The sequence below is a fragment of the Dermacentor variabilis genome, chromosome 6 (assembly GCF_050947875.1).
Source record: "Dermacentor variabilis isolate Ectoservices chromosome 6, ASM5094787v1, whole genome shotgun sequence".
Classification (NCBI taxonomy): Eukaryota; Metazoa; Arthropoda; class Arachnida; order Ixodida; family Ixodidae; genus Dermacentor; species Dermacentor variabilis.
The window spans coordinates 16,279,535-16,302,485 of NC_134573.1; the positions used below are offsets into that span (position 1 = coordinate 16,279,535).

Genomic DNA, 22,951 nt, shown 5'->3' on the forward strand with positions numbered 1-22,951 from the left:
ACAGCAGCAGTTCCAGAAGAGTGATGACTTCAATCAGCAGCATAAATCTGAGCTCGTCCAGCAGTTGTCGGAGCTCAATGCTAAAGATTGTGAAAACTGCAATCTGAAGCGAAAGAAACATTTGCTGCCAGAACTGCACCTTTTCTTCATGAAGTCGAGAAACTGCTCCACTGTACAGTCCCACAAAGACTAAAGTTGTTTTCCCCCCAGAAATATTGGTGAAACACATATTCTAAATCTCTTTTGACATCAATTTTTTTTTCTACATACATGGACTTCATATAGTTTGTTGTTTCACGTTCTCATAAAATTTTTGGCTTTGAAAATTTGTTTATTAATTAATGATTTTTTTTTGGTACTTATGCATTTGGAAAAGCCAATTAGGTTTCTACAATTCATAATGCTGCAGTATATATGCTAAGGTTTGCCTATGGCAACAATGTTTTTCTTCTTATACCCGCATGAAAGGTTATTTTCCCATGGTAACAAAAGAGTTCATTAGCCGAGTTCCAATATACTTTGAAAAATGCTTATATTGTTAGTGAATACATTATCAGTAACAATGTGGAAAAACAACTGTGTGTAAAAAAAGTTTATAGTACCTTATTGCCGCAGACTTAAGGGCTGCTGTTGACCTCAATTGCTCCTTGACGCTACTGCTTTGGAGTACAGGAGAATAAAGTAAGTTCAATTTTCATGGCACCCAGGGCATTCTTATTTTTGTTTATCCCCTGCACGCTTGAAATTTGCACTGCATATGCCTTGACAAGTCACACTTTGTACAGCTTGGGCTGACATATTTTTATACAGCTATTGCTTTAGTCCACAATCTCTGCAGCATACTGCAATTATACTAGTGCCCTGCATTTTTCTAGCTTCTCCGAGGAGGTTTAGCAATGCACCCACTTTATCCCAGGCAGGTGAGCGGGGCCATCCAAACTGATTTTTGTTTTCTGAAAGATCTTTTTTTGACCGTCCTGTTGGATATTCCTTGCGATTGCCACAGTTAACCCAAGCCTTCATGATTTGGCCTGCACATCATACACCACACTCTCGGTAACCTTCAAAGCATCATCCTGATTGGGCATTGAGTTGTACAGCAATCATATGAAGTCAAGAAAGCTTGATAAATGAACAAACACAAAAGGCTCGTTACTCAACTCGCAATTGCTGCTTATGGTTAAAATTTTCATTCCAGGCAATGACAAAGGAATAGCTTTCCATAATCCCTAAGCAAGGTCACGGAAGGGAATGCTGGCTCACCAGTATGTACATGGATGGAGGATGCTGGTAGGCTGAGAACTTGGCACTGAGTGCCTCCAGGTTTTCTTTGGTCAGCCGGATCATGCTGCGGATGTTCCTCAGCTGCAGGCACAAAGGGACACAAGGTGGTTACTCTTGCTGTGCACCGCAGGCGGAGCATTGCTAGTTACAGAATGTGATGAAAAAACAAGCAAATCAGGAGTGAGCAAGCACAAAAGAGAAAACCTTAGACATTGGCATGTGCAGCACAAGGCTCAGCACAGTCACTTCCTTCACATATTGTGCATCAAAGCTAAAGAAAAATTGTAGGTCAGTTTTAGCAGGGCATGGCATCACTAAACGATGCTATGTGAACAAGAGAAAGGTACATGCAAACAGAATTGCTGCCTGTTGTCCTCATGAGTGATGCAAAGAGAAAATATGACTTTCAACTTCTCGAAACTTACTACACTGTGCAGGGCAACCTCACCATGATGACCCACGAAAGAAACAAAAATAGGCATGTTTGCACTAAGATTGTCTGAAACAAGTATCTTCAAATGGCAAAATGCTGGACTGCCTCGGACAGGAGTTGTCATAAGCCTCTGACCCATCAGCTGCGAATATAAGGCTCCATTTGAGCTGTACATTTATTTAAACTAAGTAAATCTGCTCTACTTATGGGCAACCTGCGAGCGCTAACGTTGGTGCATGTATTTCCAACTTCACACCATGCTTTACGATGCCATAAAAAAATTGCAAGTTGCGTACATCACAAAGGAAATAAAGCCACAAATTGTTTACCTAAACAAGTCTTTCTTTAATATCACAGAACTTATATAATCATGGTTTAAATATTACTTCAAATGTCATTTTTGCAAATTCTAATTACATTTTCTTTTGACTGCCCATAGCAAATGCTGGATAATTACGCACAAGGTTATAGATGGAAACAAAGAAAGCAAGGCACCATAGACATCTTTAACACACTGCATCACACACACACCAAGGACAACATAGGGGAAATTACTTGCGCTTAATAAATGAAATAAGGAAACAATAAATTAATGGCAATGAAAGTGGATTAAAAAACAACTTGCCACAGGTGGGGAACGATCCCACAACCTTCGCATGCGATGCTCTACCAATTGCCAAGGTCTGTGAGTGGTGGTGCTGGCTAACTCTCCCAGGGTTCTATAAAGAAACATAAATACCCAAGAAAGTGGACGGGGAAACGGCACCGTGGTAGCTCAATTGGTAGAGCATCGCACGTGAAATGCAAAGGTTGTGGGAGTGTTCCCCACATGCGGCAAGTTGTTTTTTCATCCACTTTCATTTCCATTAATTTATCATTTCTTTATTTCATTTATTAAGCGCAAGTAATTTCCCCAATGTTGTCCTTGGTGTCAGTGTTTGTTGGCTTCTTATGATATGACTAATAAAAAATCAGGCCCCTCGGTTAACGCGCTTTCTTCTCTCGTTTATTACACACCAAAGCAGTAACAACGCAGCCCATGGGGTAGGAGTAAAAATCAACAAGAAAAGCCATCTTTTTCTTGAACAGAGTGGTGGTAAATTCTTGGCTCAAGCAGGATGCTTCACTGCGGTTGCTGATACAAGACGTTAGAATTAGTACTTGTGTTGCAACTATGCGATTGTGGTGCCTGCTCTTCTGTTGGCCTTGTGCTTTTATCGCTGCGCAGTACACCTACCTTGCTACTTAAGATCATCAGCTGTGCCACTTTTGAGTTAACAGTTCAACCTCTAACATTTTCTACGGAGAACTGAACATGATATTGTGCAATAATTTTCAGAAATTTGAGAAAGCTTTGTGTACTAGTGGAAGTTGTGTTGATTAAAGGCTTGTAGTAATTATGAAAAACAGAGCAAATTTACTGCTACGGTAGCACAAGAGTTTCTTGTACATGATCACTGTGAGAAACAGGAAACACTCGGAAACACACGACAGTTTTGAAATGTTACTAATAATACTACAAGTATTTAAATTTATGCTTTAAGGACACCCTGAAACACTTTTCTAACTAAAAGAATGGCCGCACTATTGGAGGACATCACATTATAAATAATCTGTTGCAAATTTTTTTAAATCCTTCAATTATAAACGGAGTTAGTTGTCGTTATCACACTGATGAGCAGATTTCTCTCTCTTTTTGTCTACGCTAGCGTACTGGAAGCTACACAAGGGACATGGCAAGAGTGCAAGGCTCCACCCGACGGTGGAGCATCTTACATGCAAGGTATTGTTACGCGAACGAAGGATTAAGCACAGGAGACTATTTACAGAGTATATTTACAAAGGATAACTGCAGCGCTGGCCAGTTCAGCCGACAGCTCGAGAGCCAGAGAGCGTTCGTCGTCTTTGTTGGGACGCCCGTGTGCATTGTCCACAAGAAACATGCAATATGCATGTATCATTACCTCTGGTGGCAGAAGCACCGTCCCGGTGCATCTAAATATCCGTCATAAAAGGAGAGTAGTATGGTTTGAGGCGTGCGACATGCACAACGTCAGTGGAATTCGGGGCAGATGAGGCACTGGTATTGATGGGCGATTTTGTAAGTAACTGGTGACACGTGTACTTGTCTTTATCGGGCGACACCTTTTGCCGCCTAACAAATGTTATCGCACAGTGTGGGACGCACCTGCATGTATCCGAAGTTTCTGGAAAGTTATCGATGCTTCTATCCGCTGTCTGTTGTCGCCGAACCTTGTGTTATCTGATTTCATCACTTGACACGAATGGTGTAGAAGGCATGCGGGGCCCAACGTTTAGTCTGGAACATTCGATGACTGCTGTATAAAAGCCGACGCGCTTGACCCGCTGATTAGATTTTCGACGATCTCCGAGCGTGTTCGCCGCTATCGTTGTGCTATAAGTGTAGCCTGTTTTGTGGGCACAGGTTCGACCAATAAAAGCTAGTTTTATCATTCACAGTATTGCTACTGTGTTATTCAACGTCACCACCACGTGGCACTGGAGTTTTTCTGACAGGCCAATGTGATGAGTCGGGGACCACAGGAGTACCAGATATCCAGGCGAAAAGTGGACGTCTCTGTGTTGGCGATCGTACAAACGCTGTTGCTTCTCTTGGAAGGTCCGGAGGAGAGCACCGGCAATTTTGCGTGCTTGGGCTGCCCTGGTGATGGTGTCAAGTGCACACTCGCTGGTCTCTGCTGTGGCAGATGGAAGGGATGCGTCCAATGGCAATGTGGGATCTCGGCCAAACAACAGAAAGAACGGGGAATAACCGGCAGAGTCGTGACGCAAAGAATTATATGCAAAAAGTGACATAGGGTAGGGCAAGGTCCCGATCAGTATGGCCAGACGAGTCATACTTTACAAGCATGTCTGTTAGGGTGCGATTCAGATGCTCCGTGAGACCATTAGTCTGTGGATGGTAAGACGTAGTCAACTTGTGCTTAGTTGAGCAGGACTGCAGGATGTCAGCGATGACTTTAGAAAGAAATATCCGACCACGGTCAGTGAGCAGTTGGTGTGAAGCACCATGCTGCAGAATCACGTTGCGTAAAAGAAAATCGGCAACATCTGTGGTGCAGCTTGTTGGAAGCGCACTGCTGATGGCGTAGCGCGTGTCATAATTTGTCGCCACAGCAACCCACTTGTTGCCAGACGTGGATAGAGGGAAAGGGCCAAGTAAGTCTAAGCTAATGCAAAAGAACGGCTCCGAAGGAATGTTGAGTGGTGAATGCACTCGGCAGGGAGCATCGATGGCATTTTTTGGCACTGGCATTTTTTACATGCGGCAACATATTTCTGGACGGAGCGAGCAAGACCTGGCCAAAAGAAGCGTCGGTGCATCCGGTCGTAGATGCAGGAGATGCCAAGGTGACCTACTGTTGGTAAATCGTGAAGTTCTTGGAGAACAGCTGACTGCAGGTGCTTGGAAACGATGAGGAGTAGGGCAGGACCGTCGGAGCATACATTGTGGCAGTATAATACACCATCCCAGAGAACAAACAGCTGAAGAGACGAATCAGAAGGCGAAGATTCCAAGCCATCAATGATGGCGCGCAAGGTGGCATCACGGCGTTGCTCATCGGCAGCGTGTAGCAGCTAAGAGATGGAGAAAACGCAAGTGTCGGCATCGGGGTCAGGGTCGGCGGGTGGTTCGTCCACTGGATAGCATGACAAACAGTCTGCATCTTGATGTAATCGGCCCGACTTGTACACTACTGCATAGAAATATTCTTACAGCCGCAGAGTCCAGCGACCAAGCCGGCCAGTAGGATGCTTAAGTGAAGAAAGCTAGCGGAGCGCATGGTGGTCCATGATTACAGTGAAGTGCGTGCCATACAAGTATGAGCGGAATTTGGAAACTGCCCAGACGAGAACCAGGCATTCACGATCTGTAATCGATTAGTTGCACTCCGCTGTTGTGAGGAGGTGGCTAGCATTGGCGATAACACGATATTGACCTTGTTGGCGCTGAGCTAAGACGGCTCCGATACCGTGACCACTGACAACGGTACGCACCTCTGTAGGAGAGGACGGGTCAAAGTGGGCCAGTATATATGGTGTGGTGAGAATGTTGGTGAGGTGGGCAAATGCGGCAGTTTGAGCGGGGCCCCACATAAACGGCACGTCCTTCATCAGAAGATAAGTAAGTGGTCAGGCAACCGCTGCAATGCGTTTAATGTGAACGAAAGATTAAGCACTGGAGACAATTTACAGAGTATATTTACAAAGGCTAACTGCAGGGTTGGCCAGTTCAGCACACAGCTCAAGAGCCAGAAAGCATTCATAGTCTTCGTCGGGGCACCCGCATGCATCGTCCACAAGAAACACGCAATATGCATGTATCAATATTGAGGGCTTTAAGTTTACTTACGTAGGCTTAGTTATGCAGGGTATTACACAAAAGAAACTAAGGATGTGACGCACCAACCACTTTAAGGCGAGAGGGCTCATTGCAGCCACGGCATTCACGCTATGCAGCACACCGCTGCTGTCTCTAAGGCCATGCAGCTACGCACAACTGTCCTGTGCAGACCGACAGCACAAAGATCAAACACTGTTTGTCTCTTTCAGATGAGAATCTTTTTCATTTATTTATCTTAAAATCTGCAATAACAGTGTTAATGACAATGTTCTTGCAATTGCAAAATCAGCCAAAAGCTGTTGGTGGGCTTTCCTGCATGCAATGACAACATTGCAAGGGTGAGAGCAATGGATTTCTCACTTTTCTGACGTGAAATTGCAAGTTCCTTGCTGCATGCAGTGCAATACTATCTGGCTCACACATTCACAAAAGCTACTACAGATCAGCAATATTTTTATTACTTTGCTGAAAAAGTGCTTCAGGGTACGTTTAAGCCCTATCTGGCAACACAATGTGCCAGATAGGGCTGCCAACCACTGCAAATTCAGTAGGACAGTCCCGACTTTCGAGTACAAGCCCCGAGTCACAAATTGACTTTCTTGCAGTACAGTAAACTCTCAGTTGTATGAACGTCGGTTTAACGAATATTTCAGAATAACGAACTTTTACAAAATCCCCGGAGGGTTTCCTATGCATTCTACACAAAAATCTTTCAGTTAAATGAATTTCTGAACAGCAAATATTTCAGTTGAACAAACTTGAGGCTCCTGCTGGACAGTAACACCGGCTACAATTAGAAAATGCTGGCATAAATCTGGCCTTTCCCCCCTGTGCGGTATGGGGATGCGTGACTCTCATGCGTCCCCTGATATGGTGTTTTCCCGCATAGCTCCCGTGTCCTGTAATCCGGCTTCGCCACGTGGCCTGGTGCCCGAGGCAGTCGGTGTGGTTGAAACGCATAGTGAGAGATGGCACGAGTGTGGCTCTGCTAGCGCCACCTAACAGCGGGTTTGCTTGGGCGCGGGGAGGAGAAGGCTCTTCCTCTTTGGCTCCGGGTCGGCAAGCGGCGCGGACGTTCGGCGCGTGCGCCGATCTATGCTTCTGTGAAACCGTCTCGTGAGGCCTTGTTCAAACGTGCCACCATTTGCGTGACCGTACACGCAAACGACCAGGTGTTGGTATCCAGCATGGGGTGAACATATTCGCTCGCTATCCAGTTGCGGTGAGTCGGACTTCCTAGATTTGTCGCGCGCCCATCGGCATGTTTTGTGGATAGCAACTCGGCTAGCAGGCATTGATCTATGAAAGTTGCAATAAATGCCCTTGTGATTGTTTGCACTACTCTGTTGTCGTTCCTTTGCCCCAAGAGCACGGGTGAGAATCCCACAGCAGTGAAAGCGAGCAAAAGGAACAGTGCGACGAGGTGATCAACCCTGGAATGTGAAGAGAGGTGGTGTCAGCTGGATGTTGACAGCAACGCTTGATTTGAACACTTCGCAGCGACAGCGAGCTCATTACCTGTGCTGAACTATTAGAACTGGAAATTGTTTCCAGTGTTTGTGCCAAAGAAGATGCAACGGCAAAGGCAGATTCAAATACTGTAACTCTAGCCAAGGCTATAGGTTGCCTTGGAAAGTTGGGAGACTTCGTGTCTCGGCGACAAGCTGTGTTACTTCCTGTACTTTAGGAGCCCCAGTGCAAATGCAAATTACAGATATCTTTTTCAAAATGAGATAGGCAGCAACGTAACTGTTATGCACTTCATATATATATATATATATATATATATATATATATATATATATATATATATATATATATATATATATATATACATTTTTAATGTTTTAACGTTTCGGCCATGGCACGGCCAAAACGTTAAAACATTAAAAATGCAGTGTGCTCCTTCGTTTATTCAACTACCTATGCACCGGACCTACAGAACTTTTCCTTGAATTATATATATATATTGATGTACACAATTCCATGAATTGCATTTTACACTTTTGACTCGTCTGCTGTGCCCTATGCTGTTACATGTTATATTCATTTCAGTGAACTTTCGGTTAAGTGAACTATTTTCTTGGGTGCCTTGAAGTTCACTCAAGTGAGAGTTCACTGTACATGGGAAAATCAAACAATGTTTGACTGATTGAAAAATAACTTAGGTGGGACAGCCAGACATCCTGACTTTTGCATTTTCTTCCCTGCTAGATAACTGATAAACCGGTTTTCCTTTTTATAATGCCTTTTAAATTTTGTTGTGGTTCTATTTCTGTTATAGGCTTTGACCGTTTACAGTACTATCTGTGTTTTATGACTACATCTTGTTAATCACGAGATCATAAGAATGGAAATAATATTTATGTGCTCGTCCCCCCCCCCCCTTCTTCTTCCCAACACTGTCCACTCGGAGAAATGGCAACCCTATACATGTAACTTACCTGTGTAACTTGCACCCTACATTCTGCTGGAGTGTGGGGGCACTTAAGGTGTGGGGTACAACATCAGGATCGGGCATAACACTGGTAGGATCACTTTCCTACCAGTGGCCTTGGCAAAGAAATCACACTAGAGGCTGCGGCAAAGCAGGTTCTCCCAGCCTCATGTACTAGCGAGCAGTGTGTTGGAACGAAAACAGAAGTTTTTGACCTGGAAGAAAACGTAACCAAAACGATATTTATCATTTAGTTTCAGAGTGAAAACTAAATATTTTTGATCGGCTTTGAGTTCAAGGGGAATGCCGGCCATCCGAAACAACCAATATCAAGAAACGTCATCATTAGCGTCTCACAGGGGTCAGCATGAGTGTGTATCTCAAGCAGTTATAGTGTGAGCGATAGCTGGTCGAGCACGCCACTAGTCTAAGCCAGCCACTCAATAGCAAAACAGCGCTGTAGAGCTTACCGTTTCGCTTTGTACAGGCACAACACTTTTTTACCGAAGTTTTATCCTTCATTTAAGGAGAGATGCAGGTCATGAAATGACAAAAAAATCAAGAAAAAAAAAGTCGAATTTCTGAAATGTGCATTTTCGCTACGTTTATACATTCAAGAATCCTTCCGCGAAATCTAGAACCTAAATTTAATTGGAAAATAACAAAAAAACCCTTATACGGGCCAGGGTGGCTGCGGAATTAGCAAGAAATTGCCAAAAATGTTCGAACTTCGCGCGGTTGTCATTTGCGAAAGTGTTGGCCGGCGGGCGCCATTTTGAGCTTCTTTGGAAGCCGCTTTCTTTGTGTGATTTTGCACCGGTTCGAAATGGCGTAGGTGAGGAGGAACCAATGCTATCGCGTCATTTCTGAAGGATGCACCCGTGCTGCTGATTGGCCAAAGCATGCATGCCCCCTGCGCACCTCGATCCTATTGGTCTGGCGCCAATTGGGTGCCGATTCTCATGTGCCCGACAGGCTGGTCGCTCTCGTGCACGCTGCGTGTTTCTCTCTGTGGTTTTATTGCGCTGCTGTGAAATTTGTTCAGCCGCTCGCTTCTCGACAAGTTCCATAAGGTGTCTTTTTCACCACCCGAATGGCTGGAGGAGATCGTCATCTGAAGACTACTACACGCCAACCGTTCGGCAAGGCGCGAAGGCGGCCGTGTAATGTGCGACAGATGACGAATAGGCCTGCCATGTACCTTGAGTTGCCGTTTGCTGGTCTGCCTGAAGATTCTGCCGGATCGAGTTCCGAGCTGCAACTCGGTACGTCTAGCATCAACACTTCGTTCACCCACGCCTCGTGTGTTGGCACAAACCGTGCAGATACTATTTTCTTCACGACCGAAAAAAGTAGCAAGCGCGCAGCTATCGCCGATAAGGCGAAAACGCGCCTGGCGTCACAATCTGCAACGGAGCGAAAGTTTGAGCTGCTGGGTGTTGACACGAAAGAAGACGTCAACGACAGCGGAACGGAATTTGCAATCGTGGATTTATCCGTGGTACAACAAGACTTTTTGGACTTATGCCGTGTCCCGTGCGCAGCACGAAAACGCTGATGCTTTCGAAAGAGCCCGCCAAGGAGTACGGGCTCTGTGCCAAGCTTGTGCTGGAGTGCTCCACGTGTGGCATGCGCAAAGAGCGATTTTCTTCCCCAAGAATGGCTGGTGATGCAACAATAACGCCGTTCGAAGTAAACGTCCGAGTTATGAAGGCCATGCGGAGCATTAGTAAGGGAGCAACAGCCCTCTCCGACTTCTTTGCCGCAGTGAACATTTCTCATCATGGCTTACACCACAAGACCTATCAGGGCTATATGAGCATGATGGTTCGAGCGTGCAGCAGTGCTGCAACAGATTGTGAGGCTGCAAGTGTGGCCCAAAGCAAAGAACTTTACAAGGACTTGGGAAACCCACCCGGGAACATAGATGTCATTTATGATGGAACCTGGCTGACACGCGGCCGCAGTTCGCATGTCGCTATTGGGTGCATCATAGAGATGTACACCGGGCTTGTCGTTGACCGTGTCGTGCTGTCAAACTTTTGCTTGGGCTGCTCACATGGTCCAAAACCCAATGAGCAAGGGTATGTGGCTTGGCACACAAAACAACTTCCAGAGTGACAGAAAACATTGACTGTAATGCCGGGCAAGTGGAGGTGCAAGCTGCACTACTCATGTTTCAGAGATCCCTTGACAAGTACAACCTGCGTTACACGACAATGCTCTCTGATGGTGACAGCAGGACATTCCACGCCTTGACCGAGCAAGCTGTTAAAGGCTTCATCAAGATAGACAAGAAAGACTGCATCAATCGTGCACAAGTGGCCTTGCATGGGCTGGTTGACAAAAAGAAGGCCCAAGGTGAGCCACCTGGAGGAAAGGGACGGCACACCCAGGACAGGATCAAGAAGATTACAAATTACTATGGCTGGGCCCTGAGGAGTCACAAGAATGACGTGCCAGGCATGAAGAGGGCAGTTGAGGCTACCCTGCACCATATGTCGTCAACTGATGATGCCCCCAAGCATGACCTTTGTCCTGAAGGGTTAGAATCCTGGTGCAGCTACAACCGAGCTGTGGCAAAGGGCAAGCGACCTCCAGCACACAAAAACAGCCTGCCCGCCTTCGTGTGCGAAGCTCTGGAGCCAGTTTTCAAGCGGCTGGGTGAGGAAGCCCTCTTGGAGCGGCGCAGCAACGGCGTGACTCAGAATGCCAGTGAAAGTCTGCATTCCGTGATCTGGGATCAAGCCCAGAAGACTAAGCATGCCTCACTGCACTGTGCCCAGAGGGCAGCAGTTAAGCCATCAGCCGATTCAACCAGGGTGTGACAAGAAGCAACACTGCAGTAGCTGAGAAGCTGGGCTACAGTGCCGGCAGCTGTATGGTGCGCCGAAGCCTTGAAAAGGATCGTCAGAGGCTTCACATGTCCAACAAGGATCACACAAACAGAAATCCTTTGACAAACAAGCTTGCAAAGAGGCACAGGCCAGCAACAGACTCTGCCTACAGTCCTGGGCTTATGTAGGTCTAGGTGTGACCTGTGCTGAATGCACAATTGTGTGAGTGTGCAAGAGATATTCATTTCTTTTTATTTAAATTATGGGATTTTACGTTCCAAAACCATGATATGATTCTGGATTAATTTTGACCACTTGGGAAGCGCTACAACACAAGCACATGAACTTTTTTGCATTTCGGCTCCATTGAAATGTGGAGACCACCACTGGGATTTGATTTCGATTTTTTGGTGTAGCCATAAACTTTGCGGAAAGGACATATTTTGTTGTGGCCATGAACTCTGTGCAACTTTATTTGCATAGGAATGCCATTTGTGTGCCTTCTGTTCAACAAGGAAATAAAATAGAAATGTGAAGCACGTGGTGCAAGCTTTCTAGCATTGCTTTCAATGACTATGTATGATGTTGCAACCAATATTTCAGTGTTATTTTTACACAATGGCCATATATATGTCATGAACTTGTTGCTGAAGAACGGGGCTACATAGTGATGCAATTCATATTGCCATATTGTTAGTCCATTCAATGTTACAGTGAACTGAAAGTTCAAATTCATTTTTCTCAGCTTCATTTTTTTGGACACCACACACTGCCTTATGGGGGATCTTCATATGTTCTTTCCAAGTACCAGCAAAATGTTTGGTATCAAAATATTTGTGTCGAATGGATCTAGCCGGTGATGCTATTTATTTATTTCTAAAGCTGTCGGCTAAATTTTAATTGCCACTAAATACAAATGAAAATTAGCAAAAATATTGCAATTATGCTTACATCTGATTTTTTTTTTTCACTATAAGTGCACTGAGAACAATAAAAATAGCATCACCGGCTAGAGCTACTCTCTGGCATTCTGTCCGTATACTTTGTTTTTGCTTTTGACAAAGTTGTTAAAAAGTCCCGTAAGAAATTGACTGAATTTCTGTATTAAAACCTCTGCATCATTTGTTCTAATGCAGATATACAAAATCTAATTACATATTTGCAATCAGCAGAAAAAACTGAACAATACTGTTAAATATCATCCCCCCTCCCAGTTCACACTAAAATTAACAAAATTGGTTTTGGAACCCACGCTTCCCCTTAAGTTCGTTTTATCGGAACAGCAGCCTCGCATTTTGGCAAGTGCACTCGATGACGTGCTGCTTCTAATTTCATGCTCAAGGCACTGAGCATGATCACTTATAATTCACTTATCGAGAAAAATAAATGTTTTTATTGTTAATCATCATCATAATCAGCCTGGTTACGCCCACTGCAGGTCAAATGCCTCTCCCGTACTTCTCCAACTACTCCGTTCAGGTACTAATTGTGGCGATGTTGTCCTTCCAGACTTCTTATCTCATCCGCCCCCTGCTACGCTTCCCTTCCCTTGGAATCCAGTCCGTAACCCTTAATAACCATCGGTTATCTTCCCTCTTCATTACATGTCCTGCCCATGCCCATTTCTTTTTCTTGATTTCAACGAAGATGTCTTTAACTCGCGTTTGTTCCCTCACCCAATCTGCTCTTTTCTTATCCTTAACATTACACGCATCATTCTTCTTTCCATAGCTCGTTGTGTCGTCCTCAATTTAAGTAGAACCCTTTTCGTAAGCCTCCAGGTTTCTGCCCCGTAGGTGAGTACTGGTAAGACACTGCTATTATACACTTTTTTCCTGAGGGATAATGGCAACCTGCTGTTCATGATCTGAGAATGCCTGCCAAACCCACCCCCAGCCCATTCTTATTCTTCTGATTATTTCAGCCTCATTTCCAGATCTGCGGTCCCTACCTGCCCTAAGTAGATGTATTTCCTTACCATTCCATTACGTATGTTTTTATCGTTAGCTTGCTTCAAAAATTTTTGTCTGCAAACCAAAACCGTTATGAACCGCTACGGTTCTTTTTTTTTTTTTTTTTCGTTCCGGTGCAGAACCAGAACAGAACTGTTTTCAGTGGAATGGAACTAAAACCAGAACGATAAACATTTAATTCCATCACCCTGCTAGGGAGTATAGGAGCTGAAATTGTTTTTGCTTAGTTGCACAAATCTGCTATACTTCCCCAGTATTTTTCTTATACAAATAATATGAAATGACAACAAATGATGAAACACATTTGACTGTGCTCTTTGGTATACCCACATACTCCTGTTCAAAATCAGTCCAAGTTAACTTTCCAGGACAATACAATTATGGATTGAGTTGGGTGGCAATCCCCAGAGTTAGCTTTCTTTATTCCGTAATAGTTTGGGCCATATTTAGCACAAGCAGGTGTGGCCCTTGAATAATTAAATAAGGAATGTATGCAGACATTTGATGCACCAAATTACATGCATGAGTGGAGCAGTAATTATTTTTACAAGACAAATACGACTGCAAATACTGTAGCCATAATAAAAGTAGCAAAACCAATAAGCATTCCAAGAGGCTTAAGTGACACATAAACTTGGGCACTAATATACCTTCAATATTTAATTAAATTAATCAGTGGTCTAATGAATAGTTCTAGAAAAAGTTGGACGTAGTCCAAGGAAGGGACCTGTGCCTAAATGCAATGGCTTTTGTGAATTATTATGCAAAAAGGTGAGGCGTGCAGACAGGACACAAAAGAAGTGGACAACCCGAACGCCGTGTTGGTAAGGCGTTCGTGTTGTCCACTTCTCTTGTGTCCTGTCTGCATGCCTCACCGTTTTGCATAATGGATCTTTACCAACTAGCTCAGCTTTCTGTCGTTCTAAGTTTTTGTGAAGCCTGGTTTCAATGCATAGTCACATGTGCATCGAGTCTATTGTGCAATGAGATATTGCCTGCTGCATGCCCAGCCATTTCTTGTCTCATGTTTGACTGCAGGTAGCAGCAGCCACTTTGTGATAGGGCTGCAATGCAAAAATACTTCTGTACTTAGGCTTTACTGCACATCAAAAGAACATTCATGTAAAAATTAATCCAGAGACCCTCACTAGGGGACATTAAGTCCCATTCATTTGATCAGTTATTTTTGTCCTCAAACCAAAGTGCCCTCTGAATTATTTGCGTGCTGAAATAGTGCTACTTCCGCATGATCACTGTTAAAAAATTGGTTCGTTTGTCAAATCCTCTATGATTGTAAGCTGGTTTGCTGTTAGAATGCACTGTTATGTAATCAGGGATGACTCAAACAAAGGTGTAGAATATTGAATGTTAGCGTCGTGCAGAGATCACTTCCAAGTCATTTGAATCCTTACTTCTAAGTGAGATGGGGTAAACATACATAACAGGCGTTACACACATACCTGAGTTGTGAACAAGGCTCATTTTTTGTTCTTTCTCTTGTACTGTTCTTATGTAATAGGTATCCATGTGTTCACACAACTGCGACATCAAAACCTCGGCACCACTACATTAGTATGACATCATGAATAATAAAGCATTTTCTTGTATTTGATACCGTTTTGGTGCAATAAAATCCTCTAAACTTGGTAGGTCAAGTAGGTCAATGTGCTGATACCACAGCAGACAATGTTATGGCAAGCCAACATCAGCAGCACTCTTAAAGGGCCCCTCACCAGGCCTGGCAATTTTGAGCTGACAATACATGACAATGATAGTGTTTGCAAAGAATTACATTGCTACGCACCGGGGAAAGGTATAAAATTTCAATCCGAACACTGTTTCCCCTCCTCCTCGTGGCCGCTGCGCTCCAAGGCGGACAGTGACGAACTCGCGTCCCTGCGCCTACGTACTCGGGTCCGCAGTGCGACGTCGCTTGTGGTAGCGTGTGACTTCAAGAATTACTCAAGGCGTCATCTGTCATTTGTGTGGTCTGTTGCTTGAATTGACGAATGGAAGTTTAGAGAAATAATAAAACACACAAACGGAATGTCTGCGTGTTTTTTGTTTTCCTTTGCAGCGTAGCAAGAGAGATGTACTTCCGCTTTGTCTGCTTGTTCTCACAGTCGTGCAGTCACATGCGCAGGTACCGAAACTATGCCCTTTTCTACCGTGTTCCAGTGCGTGATCATGCCCTGCGATCCACTTGTTCTGCCTCAGTATTCGTGTAGCACTGAATTATAAGTGACGAGTCCTTGTGCACAGTGTGCAAAATAGTGTGCTGTATGAAAAAAGACAATCAAAACAGCTCGTGACTCATGGCGTCATATGCGTCACGCGATCCAACAAGGTCCGGTATAGGAGAACACAGGGGAGGAATTTCACTTGCGGAGGCTAGATGGGGTGAGTGGAAAGAGTGTCTCGCTATGCAGTGGAGCTCGCCTCCTGAAATCATGGGTTCGCGGCACTTAAATATTTCTATCACGGCTATTAATGAGCCGTTTTGAAACATTCTTGCGGCAGAACGCTCCCTAGAGGACGCGTAACAACTTTCAGCTTATAACCAAAATTTGCCATGGGGCCTGATGAGGGGCCCTTTAAAGGGCACCTTTAAAGGGCGCCTCACCAGGTCTGGCCATTTTGAGCTGAAAGGCTCCATGCATACAATGCTAGCTAACTATCGTGTCTGCTAAGTATTGCATTGCTATGCGCTGTGGAAAGAGCTGAAATTTCAAAATCGAATGCCACTTGCCCTTCTCCTAGCGGGCTCCGTGCTCCCAGCCAGGGAGTCGACGCATATCGCACAAGTGCGCCTACGTAAATGGCAGTGCTGTGATGCTGCTCATAGTGGCACGTGATTTTGAGAATTATTCAAGGCAATATTTTTTGTTTGTATAATCTGTTGCTTCAAGAGAAAAAGTAAAGTTTAGCGAACTAACAAACCACACAAACTGAATGTCTGCGTGCGTTTGTTTTACTTTGCACTACAGCAAGAGTGATGTACTTCCGTTTCATCTGCTTGTACCCACGCCGTGCGTTACATGCGCAGACAACGGAACTATGTCATTTTCTACCGTGTTCCAGTGTGTGGTCATGCTCTGTGATCTGCTTGCGTGTGCCTCAGTGTTCGTGAAGCACTGACATATACCACTAGTCAGGTGTTCTTGTGCAGTGCGCAAAATCGTACACTGCGTGTAACGAGACAAACGCAACAGCTCGCCTACGACACCATCAGTGGAAGTGCGCAGCGCCGCAAGAAAGCGAGGAAAATGAAAAAATGAAGGCGGGGCCCGTGATACATGTGCCACGCAATCCTCGAACTCTGGTATGGAGGAAGCAGGCAAGGAATTTCGCTTGCAGAGGCTGGAGGAACTAGTGGAGAGAGTGAACCTCATGGCAGTGGAGCTCGCCTCCCGAAATCGTGGGTTCATTATTTCTATCTCGGCTATTAATGAACCAATTTGAAAAATGCTTGTGGCAGAACGCTCCCTAGAGGGTACGTAACAACTTCCAGCATATAATCGAAATTTGCTATGTGGCCTGGTGACGGGCCCTTTAAGGACACTGAATGGCAAGGAGAGAGAAAGCATAGCCTACAGTGCCGCCATGTGTGGCACAAGACTTGAGGTGTGGAAAGGTTCATTTATCGTGCAAGTTATATATAATGTTACACTGTCCCGTGGAAGAAAGCACATTGGACAAATTAAAAGAAGTGGCAGCAGACATGGCATGTATCGTGGTGTTTTTTGAAATACCAATATTTTATCCCATGTTCACGATATGATTGAAGGAATTGTTGGGGAGGTATGTGCTGTGGCAACATCGTATGCAGGAGAATTTTGTTAATATTAAAGGACATTTGCTATTTGCTAAGAAAACACACTTTGTGTGGGGTAATGCACTTTCTTCACTGCATACTTCTACACTCCTTCACTGGAAAAGGAATTCAGCTTTGTCTTTGTTGATAATTTTTGCCACCAAAACCATTTCATGAAATCTTCTGCTGCCACTAGTCCTACATGGCATGACTCCATTCTGGACTGGTGCACTTATCCTGAACATGCCCAACATGGTCAACTGTAGATCCACCCAATTTGAAAGCAACAGCTAGTGTGGTTTCAAGCATCCACAATCAAAGCACCAGCGCGATCTCAGGCAAGTGTATGACTGTACAGTATGACTGTACAGTATGACTGCACACTGCCCAGGCCACGTTTATGTTCACAAAATTCCTGTTAATTGTGCTCAACCCATTGTTAAGCAAACTGGTCAGGACCTAAATGGCCAAGCTTAGGGAACGCAAATTTATTACTGACCTACACCAAATGGGGTTCATATTCCAGTGCACTGACAAAGCACCCAAAAAATGTTTTCATGCTAAAGCATCAAATGCCTCACTGAGTGAAAAAGCTGCCATGCGGCATCTGTAGCAGCCTCAACTCCCATTGGCTGCGACAGCATGTTACAAGCATGCCACGATGGAGTTCCCATTGGCTGCAATGCCACGAGCATGCCTCTACGGAGCAGAGTGGGCAAAACGGAAAACCAGCGCACTAGGTCTTGTGTGAGGGGAAAGGGCGTCTACGCAATGTCATGTCACCCTGTCTCCGAAGCCTGTGTTATCGGCACGTTTCTTGTCTGTGCAAGTTCACAACTCGTAAGTGTTTAGGTGTCCTCGGACTTTGTTTTAATGCAAGCCAAGCTTCTCGCTTGGCACATATTGTCACATCCAATATGCAGCACCTAGAGAAAGACGAAAATCTTGCACATTGCAGAAGAGAAGACAAGGTCCCTGCCTAATGGTTCTTAGTTCGCCTAATTAAAGTGTCCTGCCCTATTTTCCCAGTTCCTGCTGTTCGTGCAAATATTGCTAATTGAAGTTTCATTATGCATTCTCATTTACTCTCATTTTTTTTTCTCTTATGTGCAGATTTTACTTGCCTTTGTCTGTAAGAACCTTCACACGCAACCTGCGACAGCAAGCTTCTGTGGGTAGCCAGTGCTACAAAGGCTGGCCTGCACTGACTGTGGAATTAATCATCATCAAGGTCCACACATGGCCACCTTAGCGGCTATTTGCCATGCTTGCTAATTACACATTCTGTATCTTTTCTCATTGATTAGGTAATAAAGTTTGACTATGTAACATGGTGCGAAGTAGATGTTTTGCTGCATTTTAGCCTGCAGTCATGTTTTATGCACTGCCCTGTATGAAGAGCTCATCTGTACAGTCTGTCCAAAAAGTAACATGATATCCTGATTTATCTATGAGCTCCTGTAACATACAATATGTAAGGAATTCACCAATGGGTGGTATGCTGAAGAGCTGGTCAGTATTTCTGCGTGACACTATGCAAGCATACTGTGATACTTTATAAGAATTAGGGCACCCACAAAGTAAAGTATCATTTACTTTTGAATGAGGCATGAACATCAGGAAAGAATGTTTATATTGGCAGAAATAATGCTGCTCAAGAGTGTTTTTCCAGATATAAGCCGTTCCTATGGTCTTACGAATTTCTTGTAGCACAGCATTCTGTTTTGTATGCTGGTGTAATGCTATCTTGCCACTTGTAACTGAAACCGGGATGTCATGTATGCCTAAACTGCAGCATCACTGACAAAATGTTTCCCTGCTAGAATATTTCAGTTTACAGGAGATCCAGCAGGGCAACATTTTGCAGCAATGATGTTTTTCGCGCAGATGTGACATCCTTGTTTTAGTCAATCGGGGAACATTCGGCATGACATTGGCATACAATACAGATTTTTCTTTAGTTACAAGACAACTGTGACAGGCACCAGGATTATAATACCACTCACACATAAACACCTAAGTATGTGGACATGGGAACAGTTGCCACCACAGCCAGCGCAAATGGCAGTGTAACCCACATATGCGGAAGTCATGGATTTGGATCCCACCAGCGGTAAGTTGCGTTTTTATCCACTTCCATTTAGCTTATCATTTCGACACTTCTTTCAGGACTACAAATAAATTTCCTAATGCTATCCTTGACTTCATATGGTTGTTACATTCATCACTCAATGTGCACACTGACCTCCTAATTCATGCTTTCCTTTCACTTACGTTTCAGCTACATCATTCTTGCGTCATGGGGTATGATGATGGGTATGATTGGGCATTCCAACATACGGCTATGTGCCACTACGGCACAAAGGGTGTAGAATGGTTACATGTATTTAATAATAATAATATTTGGGGTTTTACGTGCCAAAACCACTTTCTGATTATGAGGCACGCCGTAGTGGAGGACTCCGGAAATTTTGACCACCTGGGGTTCTTTAACGTGCACCTAAATCTAAGCACACGGGTGTTTTCGCATTTCGCCCCCATCGAAATGCGGCCGCCGGGGCCGGGATTCGATCCCACGACCTCGTGCTCAGCAGCCCAACACCATAGCCACTGAGCAACCACGGCGGGTGTACATGTATTTAGATGCGTAGTACTTCATTGCACATTACTATTACATACCTATCCGAGATGCCTTTACATGTTATACAACGGAAGTCACAATTATGGTATACAGTGGTGTCCTTGTAGCATCGTGATAGATAGGCTGGCAGCAAAATAGCGGCATGTAAAATTTTTTAAACGGCGCTTCTAAGCAAGCTCTCACAGCAGAAAATATTGAATTGCATAAACACTGTTGTTTCGCGGTGCACCAAATGCAAACACATCGCTGCAAAAAGCAAAAAGAAGCTATCAGTGAGACTTGTGAGTAACAATGCTCGTGCTTCACAAAGCGAAGCACCAACAGTTTCCCACTCATTTGAGAGAGCCACATTCTTCCTCACCATAGCGTGAAATCTACGCAACAAACATTTAATATGCTTTATGATATGCTGTGCAAGCAAAACATTAGCATAGACACCTACATTGCGAGGGATCTGCAAAATGCTTCTTTTACTGGTGCATACTTTTTCAAATCCCAGTTAGGCAGAGGGCATCTGTAATGTAGTACTAATAGTCATATGATATTGAAAATAATTTGGAGCAATTATTTTTCTCTTTATGCAAATATTAGGACAAGCAAGAGTATAGTGCTCTGAGACACACCCAGATAGCTCTCATGAACAAGAAAGCATTGCCACCATAACAAACATGTTCTTTTTATAATTTGTAGATTGGATTAAGCCGCTGGTAATAAAACAATTTATACAGTTTGGCCAATTTGCTACCGAGTGACTCTACATGGCAATCAAAAAGGAACAAGAAAGTTCATTCGAGCACGGGCAACACAAAAGTTTAAAAGAAAGAACTCTTCGCCGCTTCATGCTGCCACTCTTTTGGAATAAAACAAAGATATCGAGATTTTTAGAAGAGTGGTCTTCCTTCTATATTAACTGCAGTATAAAGCAGTTTCCAGCTTCATAGTTTTCCTACACAGTCACTGACTGCAATGGCTAGGCCATTCCCTGGATGAGTGAAACCTTTTTTCCTAGAATGTGTCTGTGCCTAGCTTGAAGCCTCGGAGAATTAAGCATAATTCCGCGACACAAAGTTCTGCACAAAATTAATTCACCCATCTGAGATAAGGCAGAAGCCACATTTCAATACAACATGCTGCTGTCTGATGAGTACTGTGTTTTTGAGGCCACAAAGGCAACATTTCAAATAAAGAGAATACGGGCAGACAATACCGCCAAATACTAACATTGAATAACAAGCGCAAATGTCCCCAAGAACAGGAGAGCAACACATTCTTGAGCTGCTTGTTGTACTAGTGTCCCAAATTACAGTAACCCTGCAATGAACACACCCCATTATGTGCACTGCGAGTCCCTATTCCATTTGGCTTCAAGCAAGCAATGCATAGAAATCAACAAACACCCCTCCTTCCTGGGAGCCAGACTATCACAGATGTGTCAAAACACTCGCCTTATTAGTCATAATAACCTCCCCACGTCCAACAAGGACCTTCCAACAAGGTGCAAGAATGCATACTGCAGGTACCAGTGGGCCCTGCTCAAGTTGCCCCATGATGGCCTCAAAGAAAACGAAAAACTTGTACTGAAAAGCTGAAAGGAATGCCTCCTCATCATTTTGCATGCTGTCACTTGGCTGCCAAATGCCTGCAGAATAGTCAGTCGGCTATTCACATTAAAGAGAATAGCTGCATCTCGTCTGTGTTAAATGTGTGCCGGTTTGAACGTCACGCTGTCGCGATGCTGACACGTGCTGTCACACGGACTGGAGGCAAATAACGATTGACGCGAAGGATCAGACATCGTCAGTCACCCAGTTTCCCACACGCAACGCAACACGACGTTGGCCATGCAGGGTCCCCAGAAGAAAAGACGAGCCATGCGGGGTCATTGTGAAACCACCGCTACGTCCATGCGCACACAGTTCGCGATCAGTGTTCGTACAGCAGCAAGTCAACGATGAGCGAGACACACTGGTGGGAGCGACAACGGAGCAAATGCCAGTGCGCGACAGCGGAAAAGCCCGAAGGACGCGCCTTATGAAGCGAAAGCAATTACTGGGCCTCTACCAAAACAAACGTTAGCGAATGATCTGCGATCACCGGTGACTGCGAAGAAATAGGAAGACCCAACCGTGGAGGCGCCACGACTTCGGGTGGTAAACAAACGCTTCGCTGCGGGTTGCGCCGGCTGGGCACCGACAGCTACACGACGGGGCGGTTTTCGCAGACGCGGTCTCCCGCCATCGGTGAGGTCGAACCATCGCGTCTTGACGTCTCAATACCAACGAAGCCACTTTTCAGACGGCTCGACGACTTGGCACCGCGAGTGATACACGAGTAAGATAAACATAAAAAATAAAAAGAGGGGAGGGAACGGTGTGGGGGGGGGGGGGAGTGTGCTGGCGATCCGCAGCCTCGAACTCTGCTTTAGCACGACAGACGCAGCAAGTACGACCCGTCCGCCAGGTCACTCGAAGCCACTCGTAGACGCCAAAACACACTCCAGTTGCAGTGCAGCAATCGGGCCGAGAATGACATGCGCGCTTCCAGCGGTCGCCGCTTTTGTTGGTTCGCTGGCGGGCGCGGCGCTCGGCATGTGGGGATTACGGCAAAGCGCGGGCCCGAGCACCGCCGCCTATGTGCACGGGTGATCGCTGCCCGTGCGGTTGTGGACGGTGGATGCGAGCACGGCACCGTGCGTCGCCGATCGAGCGCCGCTGCTAGGTCGACGCGCTGCGTTCGTGGGTTCGCGCTCGCCAGTGCCCGCTGTGAAGCAGAGATGCGTAAGCAGCCTACCTCGCCCGACAGTGCAACCCTGTCGTCCTGTTCGTAGCTTGCAGGTGGCGAGTTCAGTCCCAAAGGTGGGACCGAACCGTTGTATGGTTGCTCCGGGACCACGGCCATCTTAGCTCGCACAAATAGCCAAATGGCCCTTGGGTCACGTGATTGTACGGTGCTGCCACCCTTTCCCCCTGCGGCTTTGCTCCCTGTTCGCCCGGCCTGCACGGCTGCGGCGGCGGCTGCAGTTGGGGTGAGTTGCGTGTCTGCAGCTGCATTCAACTGCTCTTGCTTTTTGCAGTGGATGTTTGAACGGTCGTACTGGCCCCCTTCACTCAGTGTTGGAAGTTACTAAGTGAAGCTTGGGCCACAC

General features: G+C 45.2%; 1 protein-coding gene across 3 annotated transcripts in view; it reads right to left on the reverse strand.

The window, feature by feature from the left end:
• The window catches only part of Raf (serine/threonine kinase raf oncogene), a 221,222-nt gene extending 198,478 nt beyond the window's left edge, over nt 1-22,744 (reverse strand). For 2 of the 3 annotated variants that reach the window (XM_075694807.1, XM_075694804.1), the window contains exons 1-2: nt 22,597-22,744; nt 1,264-1,365 (exon numbers count right to left, since the gene is read on the reverse strand). In XM_075694807.1, the coding sequence (XP_075550922.1) occupies nt 1,264-1,365; nt 22,597-22,704 (210 nt within the window). In that variant the 5' untranslated portion in view covers nt 22,705-22,744. Of the gene's footprint in view, nt 1-1,263; nt 1,426-22,596 lie in introns of all 3 variants that reach the window. The other variant, XM_075694806.1, reaches the window with a different exon arrangement.
• Nucleotides 22,745-22,951: the final 207 nt, after the last annotated feature.